Below are 21,300 nucleotides of genomic sequence, written 5' to 3' on the forward strand. Positions count from 1 at the left end.
ATTGACTCCCTTGTTTGCATTCGAGAGCGGATCGAACCTCGCGCCGGCACGGTCGGTGAATGCGAACAGCCCTGGTAGCCCCGTCGGTCGGCATGGCAACAGCTCCGAGCGTCCCGGCATCGGGACGCTCGATACTAGACGACGACGACGGCGGCGGTGGCGGCGGCGGCGACGACGACGACGCCCAAATCCGAAGGGACGAGTACGCGCGGTGGGCGTCAGGCGGGGCGCGGAAATTCGTCGCCGCGGATTTCAGATCGCGATTCGCACGCGATCCGCTCGGCGAATTCACCCTGTGGCGCCTGCACACGAGGAGCATACACGAGGGTAAGTGCGTTGGGCGCCGCAGGGTCTCGCAACGATGGCAACGATACGCTACAAAACAATGTTACGCGAAGTGACAACTCGCTCTCACCTCCGCTGACAAAGCTCGATCTGCGAATTTTCCGATTTATTCTTGCTGCAGCGAGTAATAAGATTTATTTATAATATAGTTAAGTAAAATAGTTTTTAAATAATCTATTAATTTTGTAATTAATCTACTTTAATTTAAGAAATCAAGAAACAACATAAAATCCTATAACAAAATGCTATCAGATTCAACTTATGCGCATTTGTTAAAAAATTTAAAAAATGTTGATAAATTCTCATTCATTTTTTTAATCAATAATATTTATCAATTTTTTGTTCATTATTTATGTATTGACAAGTATTATGTTGCATCTCTTATTATGTTGAGACAAATTGATTATGTAAAAAAAAATACTAATACATCAACTACAGCACAAGATGCAAAATTTTCCCTGTACAAACCTGTATAAACTTGATATATTTTGTAAAATATAAGCTAATTTATAACTTTACAATATATCGGCTTTACTGATTTTCACACGCCATACTGATTTAGTACACTCTTTTTGCGCGTTTCAGATTATATCACGGTCCAAAAAAAAGACAAATCTTAATGCGTCACATGTGCATAAGAAATGTTCATTTTTATCAACGCGGTCGTTGATACATTGGTATCATTAAAACGCGTCAGTGGACTTACATAAAAGACATAAATAAGAAGGGAGACACGAAGACGAACAAGCAGATGACGTTTTAAATTAATGCGCAGATCGACGAACGCCAGTTTGTAATAACGAGGTCTGTCGAGGTCTTTAAACTGACACACTTCGGCTAAATTTAAATCGCAATTAATAACAAATGAAAAAGAAAAGACACAACGAAAAGCGAGAGGTGATCTCCTTTCCAGTCGTTATATTTCCGTGAATAACCCGCGAGCGGTGCATTTTTCATCGTGCTCGGTGATATCAATCTGTTTATGAATGCAGGTATATCTTTCGCGCATTTGCGAAATTAGTTTTCCTGCCTTACACTGACGTGCATTTATTTCCTCGTTTCATCCCCCTCGCAGTCCCCCTTCCGGTATCGTTACAAGAGTAAATTGGAGTCGCCGGCCGGAGAAATGTCGGCTCTTTCATCAAAATATGAGGTTCCTTCGTGGCGAAAGCAGTGTGTTTTTTTTTCTTCTCCACTGCTCTAGGAGGGATGTACTTGATTACCTTCGCTGAAGGAAACCTGTCTTTCACGACAGCCTGCTTTCGATCGTCTAATTTACATTATAGAAAAGCACATGTGCCTCTAACAAAAGCACGCGATGAGAAAAACACGGTCATAGTTATCAGTTATTAGTCAAGTCATTCTAAAAGCCGAAGAAAAATTCGAAAAATTATTCAGCTTTTTTTTTAATTTTCCATATAACATCTGACGTTTTGATATCCTACATTTTGAGTTTTCAGGTGAAAGTAAACTTTTCAGGAAAGTTAAAAGAATTAAATATATCTTGTGACAGATTTCGAGCAACAGGCGAGAATTGTTCGATAAAATTTTTCCTCTATTGACCATCCGTCTCGTTATCGACTGTATCACGACGAAAAGAGTGAACTACGGCTAGACCAATATTTGACAGGAAGACTGGGCGCAAGATTACAGTCATCGATGAAACGATCACGTCTCGTCAAAGAAAAGACAGAAATTCGCGGAAACGTCGTGTCTGGAACGGAAATTAATATCGCGTGTTCTAACAATAATCATTAAAGCAACATTAATTGCAAAAAATTTTTAAAAATAAGAAATTTTACTGGCATTTAATTGTAACTTAACAAGTACGTTTTTTTTTTTTTTGCTTTTATGTACACTATCAATTTTCGGTTTGAAGATGCACGTTAGAGTTTTTTTTTTTAACAATAACGCGATGAACGATCGATTAAAGAAAATAACAATGAAACACTCGCCATCGCGGTAGCAGGTTCTCTAGATAATCCGTTTAATCTCCGAACAACCTCCAGATGGCTTTCAAACACGTTCGAAAGGAGAGCCTTCGACAGTCCTGGCCTTTCGCCAGGCGCTCCTCGAGTCTGATTAGCTTGTAATTGCGTATTGTTTTCCCTGCCAGTGAAGTAAGACGGTGCCCAGTAATAGACGGGGAAGGGAACAAGGAGACCAAATACAAAGGAAAACGAGATAATGTCAAACACTGACTTCTTGAAATCTGCGAAAGATTGCTCTCCTCCGAGTTAAATTCCTCGAGACTACTTGCTTCGATAAAAGAGACCGCGAAATAACAAGACAATTCATCGACACCAGAATTATCCAGTTAGCGTAATTACAATTGTTAAGCCGCATTATTACAAAACTTGCAAACCCGATAGTTTGAATTCAAACCGCTCTATAAAGAATAAAAATCCAATCTCCCAAATACTTTTTGGTCAAACCTGAAACTTCGAGCACTACGAAATTTAAAACCGCTTCCACGGGATCGGAGTATCAAAGGATACCCTTTCCATTTTCTGAATTGTCCTGACTTTGCAAGGCGATTCTGCAGTCTGCGAATGAATTCCTGCGAACGAAAATGTTGTGGAAAAGGCGACCGTCGGCGCGCGTCTTTCACGCGCAGATCATCGAAGGGGTCGAGGGCCCATGGGTCCTTTGAGCACGGTCGTGGACCTCCTTTGTGTTCCGTCACAATAAAGAGCCACGGACCCTTCTGCGAGTTCCTTTCCCATTTCTCCTCATCGTCGGGGTTTTTTAACGGAATTTGAATCGACGAGTACGGCGGCACGTTCGTTCGTGCGCGTTGAAAAGTGATCGTTAGAGAGGAGAGGTTCCGTTCTCTCGTTAACTTTCCGTCTTTCTCGACTCGTTAAGCGTCCCTTGAATTTCGGTGTAGACGAGCGAGCAACATCGGCGTGTTCTATGTCACATCGTTTTGATCTATATTAATCGACCTGCAAACGTAACGAGTAGTAATCTCATTCCGTGTAGAAAAATTTTCCTTCATTGCCAAACGAGGAAACAGTTTGCTCGCTTAATTTCCGCGATCGAAAATTGGCACGCGGAATTCACCCAGTCAACTTTTCTCCGTTCAACGTCTTTACGATAGGAATAGAATTTAAATACCTGCACAATTTTTCAAGAAGTTCAACGGAACCGGCTTTAACATTATCATGAATGATGGCCGGAAAGTAACTCTCGGGAAAAAGTTAGGAGTGTATAAGAAAATCGTACCGTCACTTTGGACGTTTTCAGGATATCCGTAAAATTCAAAAAAGAGAAAAGTGCGACGCGACACGTCGAATCGATCGCCACGTTTCGCCTCTACGGCGAATCTGCGCGAGTCTCGAGCTTTTCATTCGAGCTTTTCACTCCGCCTGTCGCACTGCGTCCGCCTGTGCTTCCGAACGAAAGCGCATAACTGGCGACGAAACGCGATTGGCGAAACGTAAGAACACCTTTCAGATGTCGGCATGTCACGCATCACACGGCACGTTATACGTCGTTATTGTCGCTGCGAATACGACAGGAACGAAAACTAAGTGAAGAGAACGAAAAAGTGTGTTTCAAACTCACACAAACAGCATCATTCCTCTCTATTTTAATGTTTGTTCCTATGTTGCTGGCAGTCACAATGTACAAATATATTTGTATTTATTTTAAAAAATGCAGTACAATTACAACAGAGGTAAATTATGTGTTAATGCTCATCAACTAATATCCATTAATATAATTAATATAATTAAATATTATGAAGCATAAAAATAAAACTTTCCAAACAAAAAAAACTATTAAAAATTTTAATTCAATTTTTTAATGTTAATAAATTATCTTAATTTTCGAATATATTCATATATATATTTACTCTAGGAATTTGTCGTTGGAGGAACGCGGAAGCGTCCTTTTTCTAAAATGTGAACATGAAACTGCGCCGAGAAATATATACCTACACGCATAGCAGAACCCGAAGGATCGTGGGATGAATTTCATCGGGACCATTAGGAATGAAATCGAACCGAACGGACACTACCGCAACGTTTTACGCTGATATATCGAAACCGGTTTCGGACCCGCAGTCCACCAGAACTGCCGCCACTGTCGCATCGGACTTATTCTCCCGGTGCATCGACAAAACTAGCCTGCACGCATCGTTGCATGCTCAACGCTGTGACGCGGACGAGTTTACGCGTCTTGTCACTCGCGGCAAACTTTCTTCCGTCATTACAACAAAACAAAATTATCATGCAGAAAGCCAATAATCAGAACTAATTTTATAATAAGAACTGGCTTTCTAACAAGCTAATAAGAAAAGAAAAAATTAATCAGTTATATTACTGATATACTTGTTATATTACTGATCATGTGCAATGATTAAAGTAATAGTTGAATATCTCTTTAAAATATACAAATAAATATTTTTAGACCAATTTGAAATTTAATATTGACATTCGAAGATCGCGAAGACATCTCTTTCTGCTTTAATTAAAAATGAGTCGAGATTCTGTTCAAATTGATCCTTTCATTTCTCGTTGCCGCTCAAAGAAATATTTATGCGTTACGGCCAGCGACCTTTTACCACTCCGTCCGAAAATAAAGTGCGCATGCAACGTCGTGCGAATACATCGAGCTTGCACGCTACACGCCTGTCAACTTCGTGTACATTACGAAAAAAAAAAAAAAAAAAAAAAGAAGAAACGGCGAAGGAAACGAAGAGCCTTGTGCTCGCGAGCTGTAACGAAGACCGAAACAAAGTCTTTCCTCCGCACGTAGAGTTGGCCTTAACCCTCGCACAGGTGTTTTCTCTCTTCCAAGGGGTGAGTCACGCGAGGCCAACTTCGGCTCACGAACGCCCTGCACTGCCCTGCACTTTCCACGGCGTCGTACCCTCCTTTCTACTAGCCCATACATACACGGTGCGCGTTTCTAATTAATACCACTCGGCCGCTTCACAGTAAAAGTCACACAGTCGCAGTCGCGGTGGCGGCGACCGGGCAAAGTTCGGGGAACGAACGGAGAGTGAGTCGCGCGCGACCACACCCTGATGCACGCGACGGCATTGTGTGCGAGGGTGTCGGAGACAATGTCACATTCACGGGACTTCGTAAAAGAGGGTGTCGCATCTCGGGCGCCTAAACAGAGCTCAAGTGCCTACTACGCGAGTCGTCTCATCGATAGAAACTACCCGTTTGGAAAATACCGAGAAACACTTCCCGAAACATCGAGAGGATCATCGCAATAGCTCCGCAGACTATAAACCCGAGCCGAATACCGTGCGGAGAAAATCCCAAACCAAATTCTCCGCGAAAGCCGGATAAAGCGAAAGATTAAGCAAAGCAAGTATTCGCAACATCGGAACAAAAAAATAATATTAAAATTTTATCTCAACATCTTTTATGGTTAGAAAGTCATATCAATTCTACGATTTAAAAATCTTTATGCTGTATTAATTTCCGAACGCAAATAAAGAATAATTATTTCAGAATGTATTCATGTAATAAGCTAACGATGACAGAAGTTAACTTGTGTCATAATTGCAAACAAGATTGTACTTAAACGAACTATAACAGCTGGAGACTAATTTTTCATAATTATGCACTAATTATTCATAAACGTGTGTCTAATCTAGTAAAAGTCGGATTAATGAATTCAATCGAGTGTCCACATTTCACTCCGACTCGTCCAACTCGTTAACATCGTTATCTGCATAATTTGCCCGCAACGTGACCGCGATAAGGGCGCGGTCCAAGAGCTAAAAATAAAATGGGCATGATATTTATCATCCGCCCAACGTCGTAATTCACACGACGATATAAATTCGTTTTAATCGGACCCCCTCCTTCTCGATCCCGCGTACTTTTATCCTCGCTCTTCTCACGACGCCGCTCGCATTCGCCTTTAAAATTTTATATGATCGTAAATAAGTACATAACGACGTAAAAGACCGCGTGGGAGGAACGACGGCTCAAAGAAAAAAAAAGGATATGCGCGAATGTCCGCAATTATACGCGCAATCGTTGATTATTAAATTTAAGAAACGCACTTGAGCCCGCATAACTCGTGTTGCATGTATTTCATTACACTTTTCATAAGCCTTTTGATCATAACGGATACGTTTCGATGCGGTTCTTTTTCTGCGTCGTAGGTAAGTGTATCCGGGAAGTTTGGGCCATTGAACCATACCGCAGGCAAGCACAATGAGCGACAGAAGCGTAGACACGGCCACTGACCGGCATGCGTACCCGGCCCGGTTACCGATTTCCCCGTCAGATACGTCACGTCCCCCCATAGGAAATTGGCCCAAGGCCCGTGACCAAATATCGACATTACGTCGAGAGCCACGCGATGTCGACTGTAATATCGATGTTATGAAATAATTAGTAACGTTACGCTGATATAAGCGTGAACAAGCGATACGATCGATCAGCGAACACGTTTATCCGATCGCCGTAATTTCCCGTAGCCAGAATATCGTTCGGAACACGCACGCACCAAGGCAATTTCCATTTCACGTTACAAGGCGCGTAGAGTCGCTCGTGTCTGTAAAAAAGCGCCGCACACGCAAATCTGAATCGCGACGACGCGCCCAGAAGGGAGATAAGGTGGTCGACCGCGAGAAACAATGTCAAGCGAAAAGAATTATCAAAGGAATATCACGCGGTCGTTGCTCTTGCTCTCTTGCACGGAAATTTCGTTGCAATTCTGACGAAAAAGTTTGTAATTAAATATTCCGGTAAAAATTATGCACGGATGGATCAGTAAGATTGCATAAGTGGAAGTACTTCCTTTGAATTCTAGCTAAAAAATTTAATGACGAAGCCTTCTACTAAAAATTAAATAGAGACGCTCCGCAAAGAGACGATGTTATATAAATGTCAGCAAAATGTCGAGAATTTCTCAATAAATGAGTAAATCTGTCTCTCGTTAAATAAAGACGACCGAGATTTTTCGCGAGGAATTTTCAGCAATTATTCTATCGACATCTGGTTCGTAATGGTTTGACTCGCCTCGGTTTAATTCTATTACTTTTTTATCCTGAAATTCCGTTCGCGACAGATGTATGATAGTTCTAAATTAATTTTTATGGAATGTCGTGTAACACAATTACATGCCTCAACCCGCTTCTTCCTTCGCCACAAACGTGACGATGAAGACGTGACGAATACCAGAAGAGGTTTAGACGCCTCGCCGACATAAGAATGCGTGAGGAGACAATTTACAGGAATTACGAGTTAATTGTCTTGAATTGAAAAATTTCACCGCCAATTAAGGCAAAACGAGCATATTACGTAGATAAATAGGAAAATATGTTCGCGCTACTGTGTGACGAAAAAGAGAAACCACTTATTAGCGTATCTCAGATAATTTTTTATCCATCCGCGAAACAACAAGTGGTTACGTGGACAAGTCTAAAAATTTATCTTACTAATCAGAGAACAGATACTCTGCGTGAACAGCGTTTACTTTATCCGTCACAAAAGCGATGAGTATTACAGTGTCAGCGGGTCGGCGATGTGTCAAAAAATAAATGTCTAGGCATCAAACTTTCCTTCCGCTAATTACTCGACAAATTCCAATCCGCGTGCTGCGCGTTCCTCGACGTAGACGTAAACGAGTTGGCGGACAGCAATAAAACTCTGCACCAGCACGGTCGCCCGTGTCATAACACGCTCAACAATGACATCTCGCTATTAACAGAGCCGCACGGTACTCATGCGGCTGCATACTACCACTCATAATTCCTTAATGATTTGGAATGTCGGGCCGTTCGAAGGGAGTGAAAGTCGCGGTTGAACGGCTCTCGGGGGTTTCCGTGATAACTCGAAGGTTAACAGCGCGACGTTCTCTCTCTCTCTTTCTCTCTCTACTGACGCCGCGGTACAAATCGTGTATCAAAAATTGCTACCTCGAATAAATTCAGATAATAATAATTGCTTCTCTTCTTAATTGAAAGAAAAAAGATGCGTTCGAAAAGCAGATAGTAAACAGGAATAACAGTTGCGCTGTTCGTCAGCATTATGTTAGTATCAACAATATAAAATACTAACTAGAAATATCTAAAATTCTTTCAGCGGAAAACTCTCGGACTCTCGATTCTGTTTAAAGAATGCGTGTTTTCCACTGTCCGAGTGATACGACACATCCATCACTCGCGGTGATAAACGACCACGAGAACGGACGTAAAAATGATACGCCGATAACTCGTCGATAAAACAAAAAGTATCGCAAGACAAGTTCTATAAACAACATATATAAAACAACACTAAAACAACACTAATAAAGTTTAATCATTACCACATCTCATGTACTTTAAAAAGCTCTTTTGGAGAGTTCTCGTTTTCATCAAACCGATTGATAACATGTAGCCGAATAACGGCACTGATATTGTTCCACGTTGAGAGAGAGAGAGAGAGAGAGAGAGAGAGAGAGAGAGAGAGAGAGAGCAATAATCAAATGAAATTTTAATGACTCTTAATCAATGTACTTCTCCGTTATGCAGTCAATGTGTCGGTCCAACGATAAAACAACCGATAATATCGAGCAAATATCCATTGTATGGTTTGGTAGATGGTAAATGATTGGTACACGGCCATATCGGGACACACGAGCTGCAGGCCGAAGCCGGAGGCTGCCAAGAAGCCAGGCAGGCAGGCAGGCAAGCAGGCAGGCAGGCAGCCGATGGGGATAATTTAACCACGCGCGGCGAGGAGCCGGTTTTCCACGACGGCCTATCACGAAACTCGCGCGCGCGCGCGCGGAGGTACGACGAACCGGAGGGATGAGTCACGGCTGTTCTTCTCTCTTCCCACTCCCTTTCTGTCGCGCCGAGGCCGTGAAGGAAGGGAGCCCACGACCGCGAGCGAGCGCGCGCGCGAGTGCAGGCTGCAGAGAAAGACGAAGAGGAAGGTGGCGGTGAAGGAAACGAGAGGATCAGCCGTCGCGAGATCTCGCGGCAACACGCCTCGCGCCTACGTGCGGCTAGCTCTCGGGGGAAAAAAAAAGAGAGAGAGATAAGACAAGAAGCTGTGCGCGCGAGAAAGAAATTCGCGAGAAAGAAACACAGAGAAGGGAAAGGCGAGAGCTGGACCATCTACTTACTACTTATTATACATTCACCGGCAAGTGGATTTATTGCGGACGGCTGCAGCCGGCCGCCTGCACTGACCGGAAAGAGCAACGAGATTCATTGCCGCCTCGGGACAATTAAGCGCCCGGTGAGCTTTCGATGCAGGTTCAGCGGGTTGATTCATTGCAAAGCGCGCTGCCTCGTTGTTATCGGCACGTTTAGCGTTCGATCTTTGAACACACGCTATTGATTTAGGATAATTCGGAATTCTAAATGATCGAATTTGTCGAAAAAGATCTCCCGTGTGAATGGAATTAAAAAGACGAGATTGATTGTTACGGCTATACGCGTAATTTATCACACTTCACTGGCTGACGCATGATATACTCTTGATTTTTGCCCGTCGATCAAGCGCGGTTCAATTAAGCTACCGATAAAGTCTTGATGTATTCCTGCGACGCCAAGCACCATCGCGCGATCATCGCCAATCTATATCGCTCGATATAATCGCGCTGATCAAGGTATAAAGCGGACGTAACGTGGAATAGCTTGTTAAGCCGCACGACGAAGATTAATAATAACGTCTACAGAGTGAGCTCCATCATTCACGGAGCTCGTGAAAGGCTGGTCACGCCGTTGTAATGGCTAACGCCACCATGAGATGTATTCGCATAATACTTCATCATTTCCCCGCGCGACAATGATGCGAAGGATATCGAGGTTATGCCTTCCTGCCGCCCGGGATAAACATGTGAAACGAGGAATCGATACTAAAATAACTTTGTTAGCGCGGACTCGCGCGCCGAGAAGAGTCCATCATTCTTGCCGAATAAATCTCCGATAATCGGCGAGTGCCTTCGAGATTTATCGGACGTTCCGAAGCCAATTAAGCGCCGCCCGAAAGCCCTCGATCCATGACGGCTATCGCGTGGCCGTGCGCGATTACCTCTCCGCGCCACGCACGCGAATCGCGGCACGAACTTCAAGGGAACACGAAGCACACGCTTGATCAAACACGGGCCGTTATTGGCCGAGACTTTTTTTCGACACAGTCGACTGAATCGATTATTCGATTGCCGGAAAAAGATCGAGGAAGTCGGAATGGGGTCGTGGCGATTCATTGCCGCTCGCCAAGTCGATTTTGCCCCGTTTTTCGCGCGCCGCGAATTATGTACCACCTACCTTGTCCTGAAACTTGTTCGAACGCTGCGCTGGTGTACGTGCGATACGTGTTTCAGCATCAATCGGCACAAGTGGGTCGTAACACCGCGCTATCGAAGCGTGTTACGTCGGCGTAACGAATGTCGCGCGGATTAATCAGTCGTTGATAACGACGAGCGGCAATACCGGCAACGAGAATGAAAAACGGCGGCTTTGTCTTTCAAGAATAATTCAACGTAAATGCACGACCCGGTACTAAAGAGCAGTACAATTAGTTCGAGCAAAATTGCATCCGATACGTAATGTGCGCATAGTGATTACTTAGCACGTAAACACACGGATAGGTATTATGAAACTCTTAAGGAGCGAAATTATCCAATTATGTGTGATTGAGAGTTAAATTACGAATAATGTTTCCATTACGAATATTCGGGAGAAAAATTTCAGCGCACGCTACGACGAATATAAAAAAAACATACTCGCAAATATAATCGCACTCTCGCGAAAATAAAAGATAACAAATTTTGCAATTGCAACGATAGTAGAGAAATAACGCTGAAAATAGCTTTGTTTATTTCGAGAAATATTTGATTTGATTTTTTTAATTTAATTGGACTTTGTTTTTCGCGAATATGTTTTTTATCGCTCCATTAATTGGACTACGTAATTATACGAATGCTCTCTCGACTCACCTCTGCGAGCGGCTCCTCCTTGGTGACGTCTCCGTTCTTGGGCGTTTCCTCACGACTCGGCTTGGTCTTGTCCTTCTTGCTAAAGCTGATCGATCTGAAGGACCACTTTTTCTTCTGGAAACCAGGAAACGGGTCTGATAACGATCGGCAGACTCATCCCGCGTGATTACGCGTCATGCTTCGAAGAAGCAAAACTTGTAACTTGTATTAATATAAATTAGAGTTATTGATTAATACACTAGCAAGCACGTGTCAATATATATCGCGATGAGAAAATTTAGTTAATATTTGTTAAAACACTGTTGATTAAACTCCAATTGTTGAATACGATAATCAAATTATAAGCAAATTGCCTTACCTTATCCTTCTTTTTGGTTTCCTTATTGTCTGGAGAAGTGGCAGTGTTCGGACTGGCTGGGGTGGCCTCTGTGGGCGTCGTGACTTCCGCAACCTCCGCAGGAGATTCTCCGGACGAGCTCTCTTGCTTCGTCTCTTCAGGTTTTACCTCTTCTTGCTGAGGTTGCTAAAAAATAACGATAAATCTTCTTTCAAAAATTCTTATTCTTCAAAATATATTACGTTAATATACTATCCGACTCAAGCAATAAACACAATCTCAACGCTCAATAAACACGTAAAGAAATAATCTAATATGCAAATATGTTTTGCAATATAAATCAGCAGAATCATTAGAGAAGCAATCACTAAAAATAATATAAATTACTAAAGTTAGCTTCAATTTTCAAAATACATTATTTTAATCTATTGTAGTGATTTTCTTTATGCACGAGGAAAATGAAGAAAAAATCGTAAAACAAGTGATATCTTTTATATTTCGAGATATATTCACGTCATAAATTGTAAATCCTATATCGTAAATCGATGGCAAGTAACGTCACAATTTACGACTTTCCGCGACAGACCGAATATAACACTTCCGAGTTCCATCGTTTTATGCGGAAAGATAGCGCTCGAGCATTACAGCTCCGCTGATAGATATTTTCAACAAATCTTTTTAACGGGTGATATATTGAAAATTTATTCAGGATTGAAATGTATCTTCCGTATCATTTTATAATCGCGTTCATCAATTTTATCACGTTTATTTAAATTTTAATATATTATATTATGAATTATATTATCAAACTATCAAATATATAATGTAAATAGCTTGCATCAAAATAAAATTAGTGCTTACAAGAAAATTGATTAAAAATCGTAACAACAATTTTCCGTCGACTCAGCTGGGAAAAACCTAATAAAAACGACAAGTAAATCTACTCTCCATTCGTCGCTCAATTTACTTCGAGACTTGTTAATTTATACTAAATTGACAAGCAATAGGATATCGAAAATCTCGTTGACATAAATTATAGTTAGGCAAAATTGATTACGCGAATAGAATTTTACGCCCGCAAGCGTACGTTTCCGCGACGATACTTGTATACTTGTTGAAAGTTTCTCATCTTACGCCCGAAAATGCCACATCCACTACGGAATAGAGTCGCTTAACTCTTTCCCATCGTGCCCTGAAGCTCATCACTTATAAATAATATCAAACTTCCGTGAAACGGGCTAGTTTTCTTAGAAAGTGTACAGTGCACGACGAAGTGTACATAACGGGGCTTTCTTTGTTTCGGTCCTGAAAAGCCCTCGACAAGCTCTCTCTTGCCTTACCAGCGAAGTGCGCAGCTTACCAAACTCGCTAAGAAAAGTGCGGGTCGACAAGGGGCGCCTTGTCGGTTCTTTACGCGGAAAGTCCGTCAGAGTTGACTAGATTTCGAGTGCCGAGCTCTGAAGCACCGGAAAAGTTCTAAGCTTCATATGAAGATCATTATACGTTACATCAGTCAAGATCCAATTACGATCAGTTAAATAAATCGTTGTAAAGACTTGGAAGAAAATCTCTCGGATTATATATATATATATATATATATATATATATATAACAGCGTGAGCTGTAAACGCGAACTTAATTATACTTGTTGATTAAAGTAGTGTGCAGTTATCTTCGCTATTTAAAAGAGACACAAAAACCTTCCTGTAAATTCATGAGAAAAGTTAACAAAAGTGACGATTGTCAACCGAAGGATACCGATGACAACGCGATAATTAACTGCCTTCGTGCAATTATGGTCTGCTCGTGACACAAACAGATGGATAGAATACTTTGTTAAGAACGCTTCTCGGAAGCTAGCTGAAAAATGAAAAGTCAAGTTCCTCAGCATTGTTCGCCTGAATTTGTGACTCGTAGATTATTCACGCTGAGTCTGAAATTATCTCGTAATGGAAAACAGCTTTGCTTTTCTAACGTTTGCTGTATCTTCCGCAGAAATATCGTCATAGAAATTTTCGAAAAATTAAAACATTTTCCTACGTCTTGTAAAATTTAATTTCTACTTCTTCATATTTTTATTTTTATTTTCATTTTTAGTTCTAATCGATAAAACTGGTAACTACACAAATATTATCATAGTTGAACGAAACACTGTGAATAACGTTTCGCAAGTTTCTGACAGGTGACTAGTTGATCGAGCAAGCACTGAGCTACTTTGTTATCGATGCAAATACGCGAGAACAATTCCGCATGTTTATCCGATATGCACACACAAACTTACACTCCGGCGCGATAAAACAACGCGACGGCCGATCAAGCCGACGTTCACGACGTCGCTTAAGAACGATATAAATCCGGTGTGGGCGTTAGACGGCGGATTTCCTGATTTACAATAGACTGAGCGAGGCGCGACGCGCCGTCACATTCGATTACAAGTAACATGTCTGCGCAATATTCTCTTTCTCTCTCTTCATGTTTACGCCATTTCTTCCTCGACGATGGCAGGGCGAGGCGAATCTTCTCGGATGCATTTTGTGCGCATTATATTATGTAAATACTGGCTTATTTTTGCATTCACAAGACGCGCAACGGCGAAGTGTTTCGCAGTATCTAGCGAGCGAGGTACGAGCAAAGGCAGAGGAGAAAAAAAAAGGACGAGCAAACGGACGGAAAACGAGATCCCAGAGAGATGCAATGATGCGTGTATACTGCGCGAAATATCCTTCGGCGTAAATGCCCCCGAGTGCAACGGCACCGCGCGAATATGTGGAGACCGCACATCGATGAACAGCAAAACAACGCCCGAAGATAAAAAGTAAATATACGGATCATTTGTGAACGCGAAAAAACTGACCAAGTTTCGGGCCAGAAGGTTGAATGATAAACTTCGTTTTTGCTATTATTCCGCATCCATAAACAATGAAAGTTGGAGCCGAGACGAAACGTATAATGCCATAACGATCGATGTAACGTAGCTGTTTTCTTTTTCAGCCGCGTGTTTTCGGCGTATGAATATTGCATTCGGTGTAAAATGAAATAATGAGTTAAGATTCCGCGTGCGAGCCGTGTTATTGAAAGCGTAGGCAAATAATAATGTACGCCTCATCGGGAGGCCGATATTATTGGAATTCAGAGGCCGTACGAGTTTACCATTAATTAATATTCAAAGATACGCGCGGCGCGGGCACAGCCTTGCGGATAAATACGACTGATGGCGGGTGCAGCCGGCCGCGCAATATTGGAATACGAAGGAATGCACAAGACGCAGCGGGCTTTCAATCCAAGGTCGACTGTGCGAGATTTTCACAATAAATTCTTTGACGCCACATGCATGCACGCGCGCACCTGTTTCTACGTTCTTCTATAACAAATTCCCGAGCGTTGGGTAATCTCCGCCGCGATCGACGCCACAGATCTGCGTTTGATTTTAACTAGGCGATACCGCCTGCCGTGAAAACTGCGGAAAACGAGGATTTACACGCGCCGCAGCCGATATTTAACCGTGAAAACACTCCACTAGAAATTTATCGCGTTTTAAGCGCGAGGTCGAGCAAGAACAAATAACGTTGCTCGCAATGCTGGACGGAGAAAATTCATAGGAATTCAGGCGGGTCAGAGCTGCAATTAATCGCGGCAAAACAGATGAGTCGCACTAATTAATAAAGCGCGTTCCGAGCTGTGCATAGGCGCGATGATTCATCAACGAAACGCGCCGCGTTGAGATATCATCGTACTCGCGCGGGATTAATTATACGTAAAATACTCGGCTTGATTTCCGTACGATATCGTTCGGCTGATTCATCGTTCGGGGAGGAGTTCAATAGGCGGATCAACATCTTTTTTGCGATCTACGCTAAGCGCGTACATAATACCTCGAGATATCAGTATATTACAATCTACAAGTTAATTATGAAAATCAGTGAGCTTTGCAAATTTGCGCAGCACAAAGCAGCCTATAATTCAATTCGCTAGCTAAAGCAATTTAAAGTAATTTATCACTCATTAAAAAATGACTACTATCCACATCTCAATAATTATATAATAGCAATAATGAACGGATTAAGTTTCAATTTCTTGCCACTTATCACAAGATAATAACTATCTTCTTCTAAAAAATAATTGTTAATCAAACCACTCATTATATAAATTGTAGATAAAAAATTAAATACAAAAATATTTTCTAATGAAAAACTTTTATCGCTCTGTCGAATGTCCATCCGCGGCGCACTAGGTGTGCCATGGCCAAGGTCACGATCCATTGCTTGTTACGGCTTTTCACAGTGCGAAGTGTAGTTTGCAATGTATGGCTCATTTCGCGAGTATTACGCCCGTACGATCGTATTGCGAATTCTCCATTTAATAAAAAAAAGCCGACATTCCCGACTCGTCGTCGTTAACGCGGCATATTAAGGGCAGGTGTTCAGACGAGACAAACGGGTTGATTCTTAAATAGCTCGCACACCTGCCCGGAGATTTTGTAAGATCGCGAATAGAGGCGTCGCCAGATGTACAAAGACATCACAGCAGCGATGAATATTCATAGCACGCAGGTATAATCTCAGACACCGCACAAATGCACTTCTCGATTGAGCACGACGTAACTTGAGTGAGCGGCAAGAATCGTAATACGCGCATAAAAGTGTCTTTTAACGATCGATGGATTGCGATATGTACCCGCGGTAAATCGAGGTAAGCATGTGGCGGCGTTATGTTAATGCAATTGACATATTTAAATCAAAATGTGGGTTAAGCGACGGCGATGAGAAAGCGTCACCGAGATAAGAAAATTAAAACGAGAAATTTCTCGAGACGTTGCGAAAATATTTGACTTATAACGGATCGCTTTTACAGCATTGTTCGCGCGGCATTGTGCAAACATCTCGTTAACGGAGCCGCGATGCAAAAACTCGTAGAAACGAATCTAAAAATCGCATGGTCATTGATATCGATCGGGCATGGTCCGACGACCGAGATACACGTGCGAAATAATAAGGACGGGTCAAGAGGGGATAGAGAAGATTTATTCGTCTGGGACAGTTAGGTTAGGTATGCCCTGGTAAAAAGCTGGTGCACGACTACAGTTAGTCACGGGAACGAGTCGATCAACGAGCACTTGCAAAACGGTGAAGTTGGTTAAACGGTATTTTCTTGTTTTTTGCCAAAAATGCAACAAACGCCAATTTCTCATTCGATGCATCCGTCATATCGACATAATCTTCGTGAATTTATCAGATGCTTATAACATTCAGTCGATAGCCACTCGAGAATTCGCGTGATAACACGTGAATCGAGAAGCGATAGGCTGGAGTGCAATGTGATTTCGATCATCGGTCCGATAAGCATTCGCTGTCGTTCACGGAAAACGATTAACTCGATAGGTATGACATGAGCGGATTCTTGTTCGATGAAACGATAACAGAGAAGCATGATGTAGCGTATCAATGCATATCAATCCGATTTTCTGCACGATTTTAGCGGAACGATTTTACAAAACGTGTATACCAAATCAATCAAATTCAAATGATGAAATCTTATTTTTAACTCTCGCTTAGTGACTATCGAGTTTATCTGAATCCATTTATGTCAGTCGCAATTTTTTACATTGCTCAAGACAGAATACTATCCTATCTTCCACTCATTTCTAGTTTGTTTTTAAAGTATAAAAGTAAAATTCAGATCAAGATAAAAAAATTAATTTTAAGTATCTTAGTTCAAATAACCAATTTAAGGTTGATTATTTATTAGAAAAAATGGCACAGAAAATCTATCAAGATAAAGTAAGGAGAAAATATTGCGAACGGTTATTGACTAACATAGAAAATTCGCTATGAATCAAAATTCCTACGCTTCTCTCGAGTCGAGAACGTTTTTACGACGAGGGAGAAATGTTTTCGCTCGAATAGTCGAGGTAAATGACGCTTTAGACGCGAAAGAGGAACAGAAATGACTTGTCGAAGGGAAATGAAAGGAAGGAGCGGAAGGGTAGTAACATGCGAGTTCTCTCTCGCGTATCGTTGTATCTGGTGCGTGACAGCTGCCGCCGGGCTTGCTCAATCGGGGAAATATCAAGTTCCATCTAAGCGGGAAAGTACCTCGAGATATAAACCACCGCGCGCACTTATGAGATTCGATTCGAGGAGAGCAGCAGCAATCCAAAAACTACTTGGTAAGGTAGAATTGATACGCCGTGAAACGCGCTGTGCCCAAGTTTGCAGTTTGAATTTTCCCGAACCGTATAACTTGAAAGTTGGAAAAGTTTCAAAAATGCAAATTGGAGAACGTTAAAGACGTTCTAGCAAACTACGATTATGATTTCATAAATAACTTTGAATAGAAATGTTAATGTAATTTTCTGGAAGCACGATTTTATCAAATTTAAAATCTGAATATGATAAATTACCTACTTGAGTGTTAATTATAATATATAATATAGATTAATTGTAGCACAGCAGAATTAAATGTACAAGAACTAGTTTAATTAGATGCATAGAATGTAATCTTAAACATAAATTAGCTATATTGCTCACTTAGCCTTTATGATGCTAAGTATATTTTAAGCGCTAATCCGCTGACGCGTAATGCGCAATTAATCGTGAGACTCGATAAGCGTACCAGCTTTCCATTTGTATCACATATTACATAACAGTAATGATTATCGGGCATCAAGTCGCACAGATGAGCGATCATTGAACGATATAACGATGGGAAGAGGGTTCGATACAGAACGCTGATTTTCGCGTTCACGAGTTATATCTCCGTGCGAACAGGAAATCGATCGTTATCGAAGGCAGTTCGCTCCCGGTAACCAACGAGGTAACATTTCGCCTAGGTCACGCTCAGAATAGTCAACCCCGGATGTCGTAAGCGCGACACTTGACGCACTCGGTCGCCGCGTAAAGTCTGACTTGCACGGTACATTTTCACTGGCAGGTGCTAAATAACTTATAAAAAGCACGAAAAAGAATGGACTGCAAAATAGGTCAGTTGAAAGAACAATCAGCTATGTACAGTCGCTAATTGCACTAATAACACAAGTGCAATTCAACTTTAAAGCGTTACTCAAATAAGAAACTACATCATAGCGATTTATTTTTTACATAGATACGCCCTGCATTACAAAATCGCCAATAATACGATAGCGATATTTTAAATTAATGAAAAGTTAAAGTTAACTTATTAAAATTTTATGCCTCTACATATTGCACTTGTTGCAAGTGTTATATTTCAAACTGCAATCCAATAATATATTTGACGTTTTTAGTGATAAAGATATCGATAAATATCGCTTCGGCAATAAAACGACACGTCGTCATTTTCGACGAATCGATTAAGATTAATGATTCGCTGGCACGTGCAACTACCATCGGATGAATCGTCTCAGCGAGATAAACTTCTGAGTACCTACGACTTTTACGAGTGAACGCATGATTCAGCACGCATTCATTGTAGCGTATTTCGAACGAACGAGATCATTGAAAAGTGCTCGATAATTGAGCGAATGACTCACTGGAATGTGATTTGAGAATGTCAATTCACGGTAAACTAGCGGAGGAAGCATGTCACTTAATGTATTATTATTTGCACATTGAATTTCGCATTAAGGAAAAATAATTATACGCGCAAACGATCAAGATAGCGAGAAATAAGCATTTTACAGCTCGGCGATACTTGTGTGTGATCATTGAAGCCGGAAATTCCAATGAACATTATCTATGGTCTCTTCGAGCAAATTCTCATTAATAACAAGAAATAATGAGTGTGTTAATAAAATATTAATATATGCTTCGTGATGGAAAATTATCGACACAAGCAGAATTTCAAACGCAAATACGATTATGTCGCTCGAGCTGAGATCGAGGTAATCACTTGTGCAAACAATTGACCTTATAAAGCTAATATGATTTCGAGATAATATGTACAGAACCGTGGCATGAATAGGAACTGAAAGTCAACGAAGCGAGTTTCATTCACTTTAGCCGTTGACATTGATCTTTAAAATTAAAGAATCGTAAAATTGATTATTTTAAAATATATAATGCCACTTGTCCGACTTTATCATTTAATAAAAATAATTTGAATTATTTTGCAAAGAGAAACAAGCATACCTATTTATCGCATAATTAAAATATAAATCGTCGTTGATTCTCCGAGATCGATATCTTAGTTTAATAGAAAAATCGACGAGAAGAAGAATAATTAAAAAAGACTCACCGCTTGTTGCTCCTTATCCTTCTCGGTGGCCTCATCTTTATCCTTTTCTTTATCCTCGGCAGTGTCCGTGTGCGGTGCAATACCGTTGGTGGTAGGCTTCGTGTCAGCCTCTTCGATCCTCTCCAGTTTGCCATCGCCAGGTGCGGCTGCGTCGCCGACACCTCCTTCGGCGGGTATTCCTTCCTTCTTCGGCGTCGTCGTTATGTCCACGGACCTCTTGCTCTGTCTCGCTCCCATGATTGCTTATCTTCTCGTACCACCTGTCTCTATCTCACTTCTGGGTACCAGGTGGTATCCTGCTAAACTGTCCTGCAATCAGAAAGCGAAAGAACGGATTAAATATTTTGTTGCACACTATTTAGAATATTATAAAATAAAATAAACACGACTTAGAAGCGTACTAGAATAAAAATGAATAAAGATCGAGAATGAGCGAGAATGAGCTGATGAATCCGAGCTCGCTCGTGTTTGCAGCCCGACGCAGTTACACGCGTCGATTCGCCACGATTTCGCGATGCGCGGGTGAATTGTGACTTGCAGCGTTGTGCCGAGGAGCGGGAGTGACTTTCACCGTAACAGATACATCAGAAATCCGCGAGAATACCCGCTCGATTCTCGGCGAACTCGCTTCGAGAGAATATCCGATAATAAGCGAATCAGAAACGCAGTTGCATCCAACGTAAAAACGACGTAACGTGTGGACACCCGCGCCAGGTGGATCTGATAAAGCGAGATTTATATGTTTATCGATACACGGGCGTGCCCCTCGCATTCGATAGCGACTTTCGCGCAGATTGATACGCAGGTGCAACGAGGAAGGTCTCCACGCGTCGAATCCAGTAATCAGAAATCTCTCTCCTTAAAAGTCAGATTTTTTTTACGCAACGATATTGAGCGGAACGATGATAATGAACCGTACGAAAGACACAGTCCGGGAAACAAAGAACAACGGCGCAACGGGAACGCGCTCTTCCATCGGGAAACAACTACACATTGTCCTACTCGAGGATTTGTTTGTGTTCGTTTCCGTTATGTGTGTTCGATTGAAACGCGAAAAAAAAAACGTGGAAAAACCGGTAAACGCATGAAAGCACTTTTGCTAACAGTATTGAAGCCATTGTTTATATCACGTTGTGCGTTCATGTTACATCAGAAATAATGTACATACTGTCAAGAGACACGGTCGTGACTTACAAGTTCACGCGCGAATACATGAGAACTAATGTCGCTTGAAAATAAATATTCAATGTTTATTTTCAACGATTATTTGCAATATTTCAATTATCGATAAAAATATAAACCGCCCTAAATGTATTATTTATTCAACAACGTAGTTCGGAAAAAACAACCAGAAATGAGTATCGTCGCTGCAATTTTAATTATCCTCGGAAAAGAAGAAAAATAACGCAAGAAGTCGCCGAGAAGCGCGAACGGGAATAATGGTACAGCAACGTACTGACTTCGCTGGTAACGAAAGCGGAAACGCGCCGAGAGAA

General features: G+C 41.6%; 1 protein-coding gene across 1 annotated transcript in view; it reads right to left on the reverse strand.

The window, feature by feature from the left end:
• The window catches only part of Akap200 (A kinase anchor protein 200), a 49,537-nt gene that overhangs the window by 19,169 nt on the left and 9,068 nt on the right, over positions 1-21,300 (reverse strand). The window contains exons 2-4 of the mRNA XM_067354617.1: positions 19,805-20,113; positions 11,615-11,779; positions 11,257-11,370 (exon numbers count right to left, since the gene is read on the reverse strand). Coding sequence (XP_067210718.1) covers positions 11,257-11,370; positions 11,615-11,779; positions 19,805-20,041 — 516 coding nt within the window. The 5' untranslated portion in view covers positions 20,042-20,113. The remainder of the gene's footprint in view (positions 1-11,256; positions 11,371-11,614; positions 11,780-19,804; positions 20,114-21,300) is intronic.

This window comes from Linepithema humile, chromosome 4 (genome assembly GCF_040581485.1).
Source record: "Linepithema humile isolate Giens D197 chromosome 4, Lhum_UNIL_v1.0, whole genome shotgun sequence".
Classification (NCBI taxonomy): Eukaryota; Metazoa; Arthropoda; class Insecta; order Hymenoptera; family Formicidae; genus Linepithema; species Linepithema humile.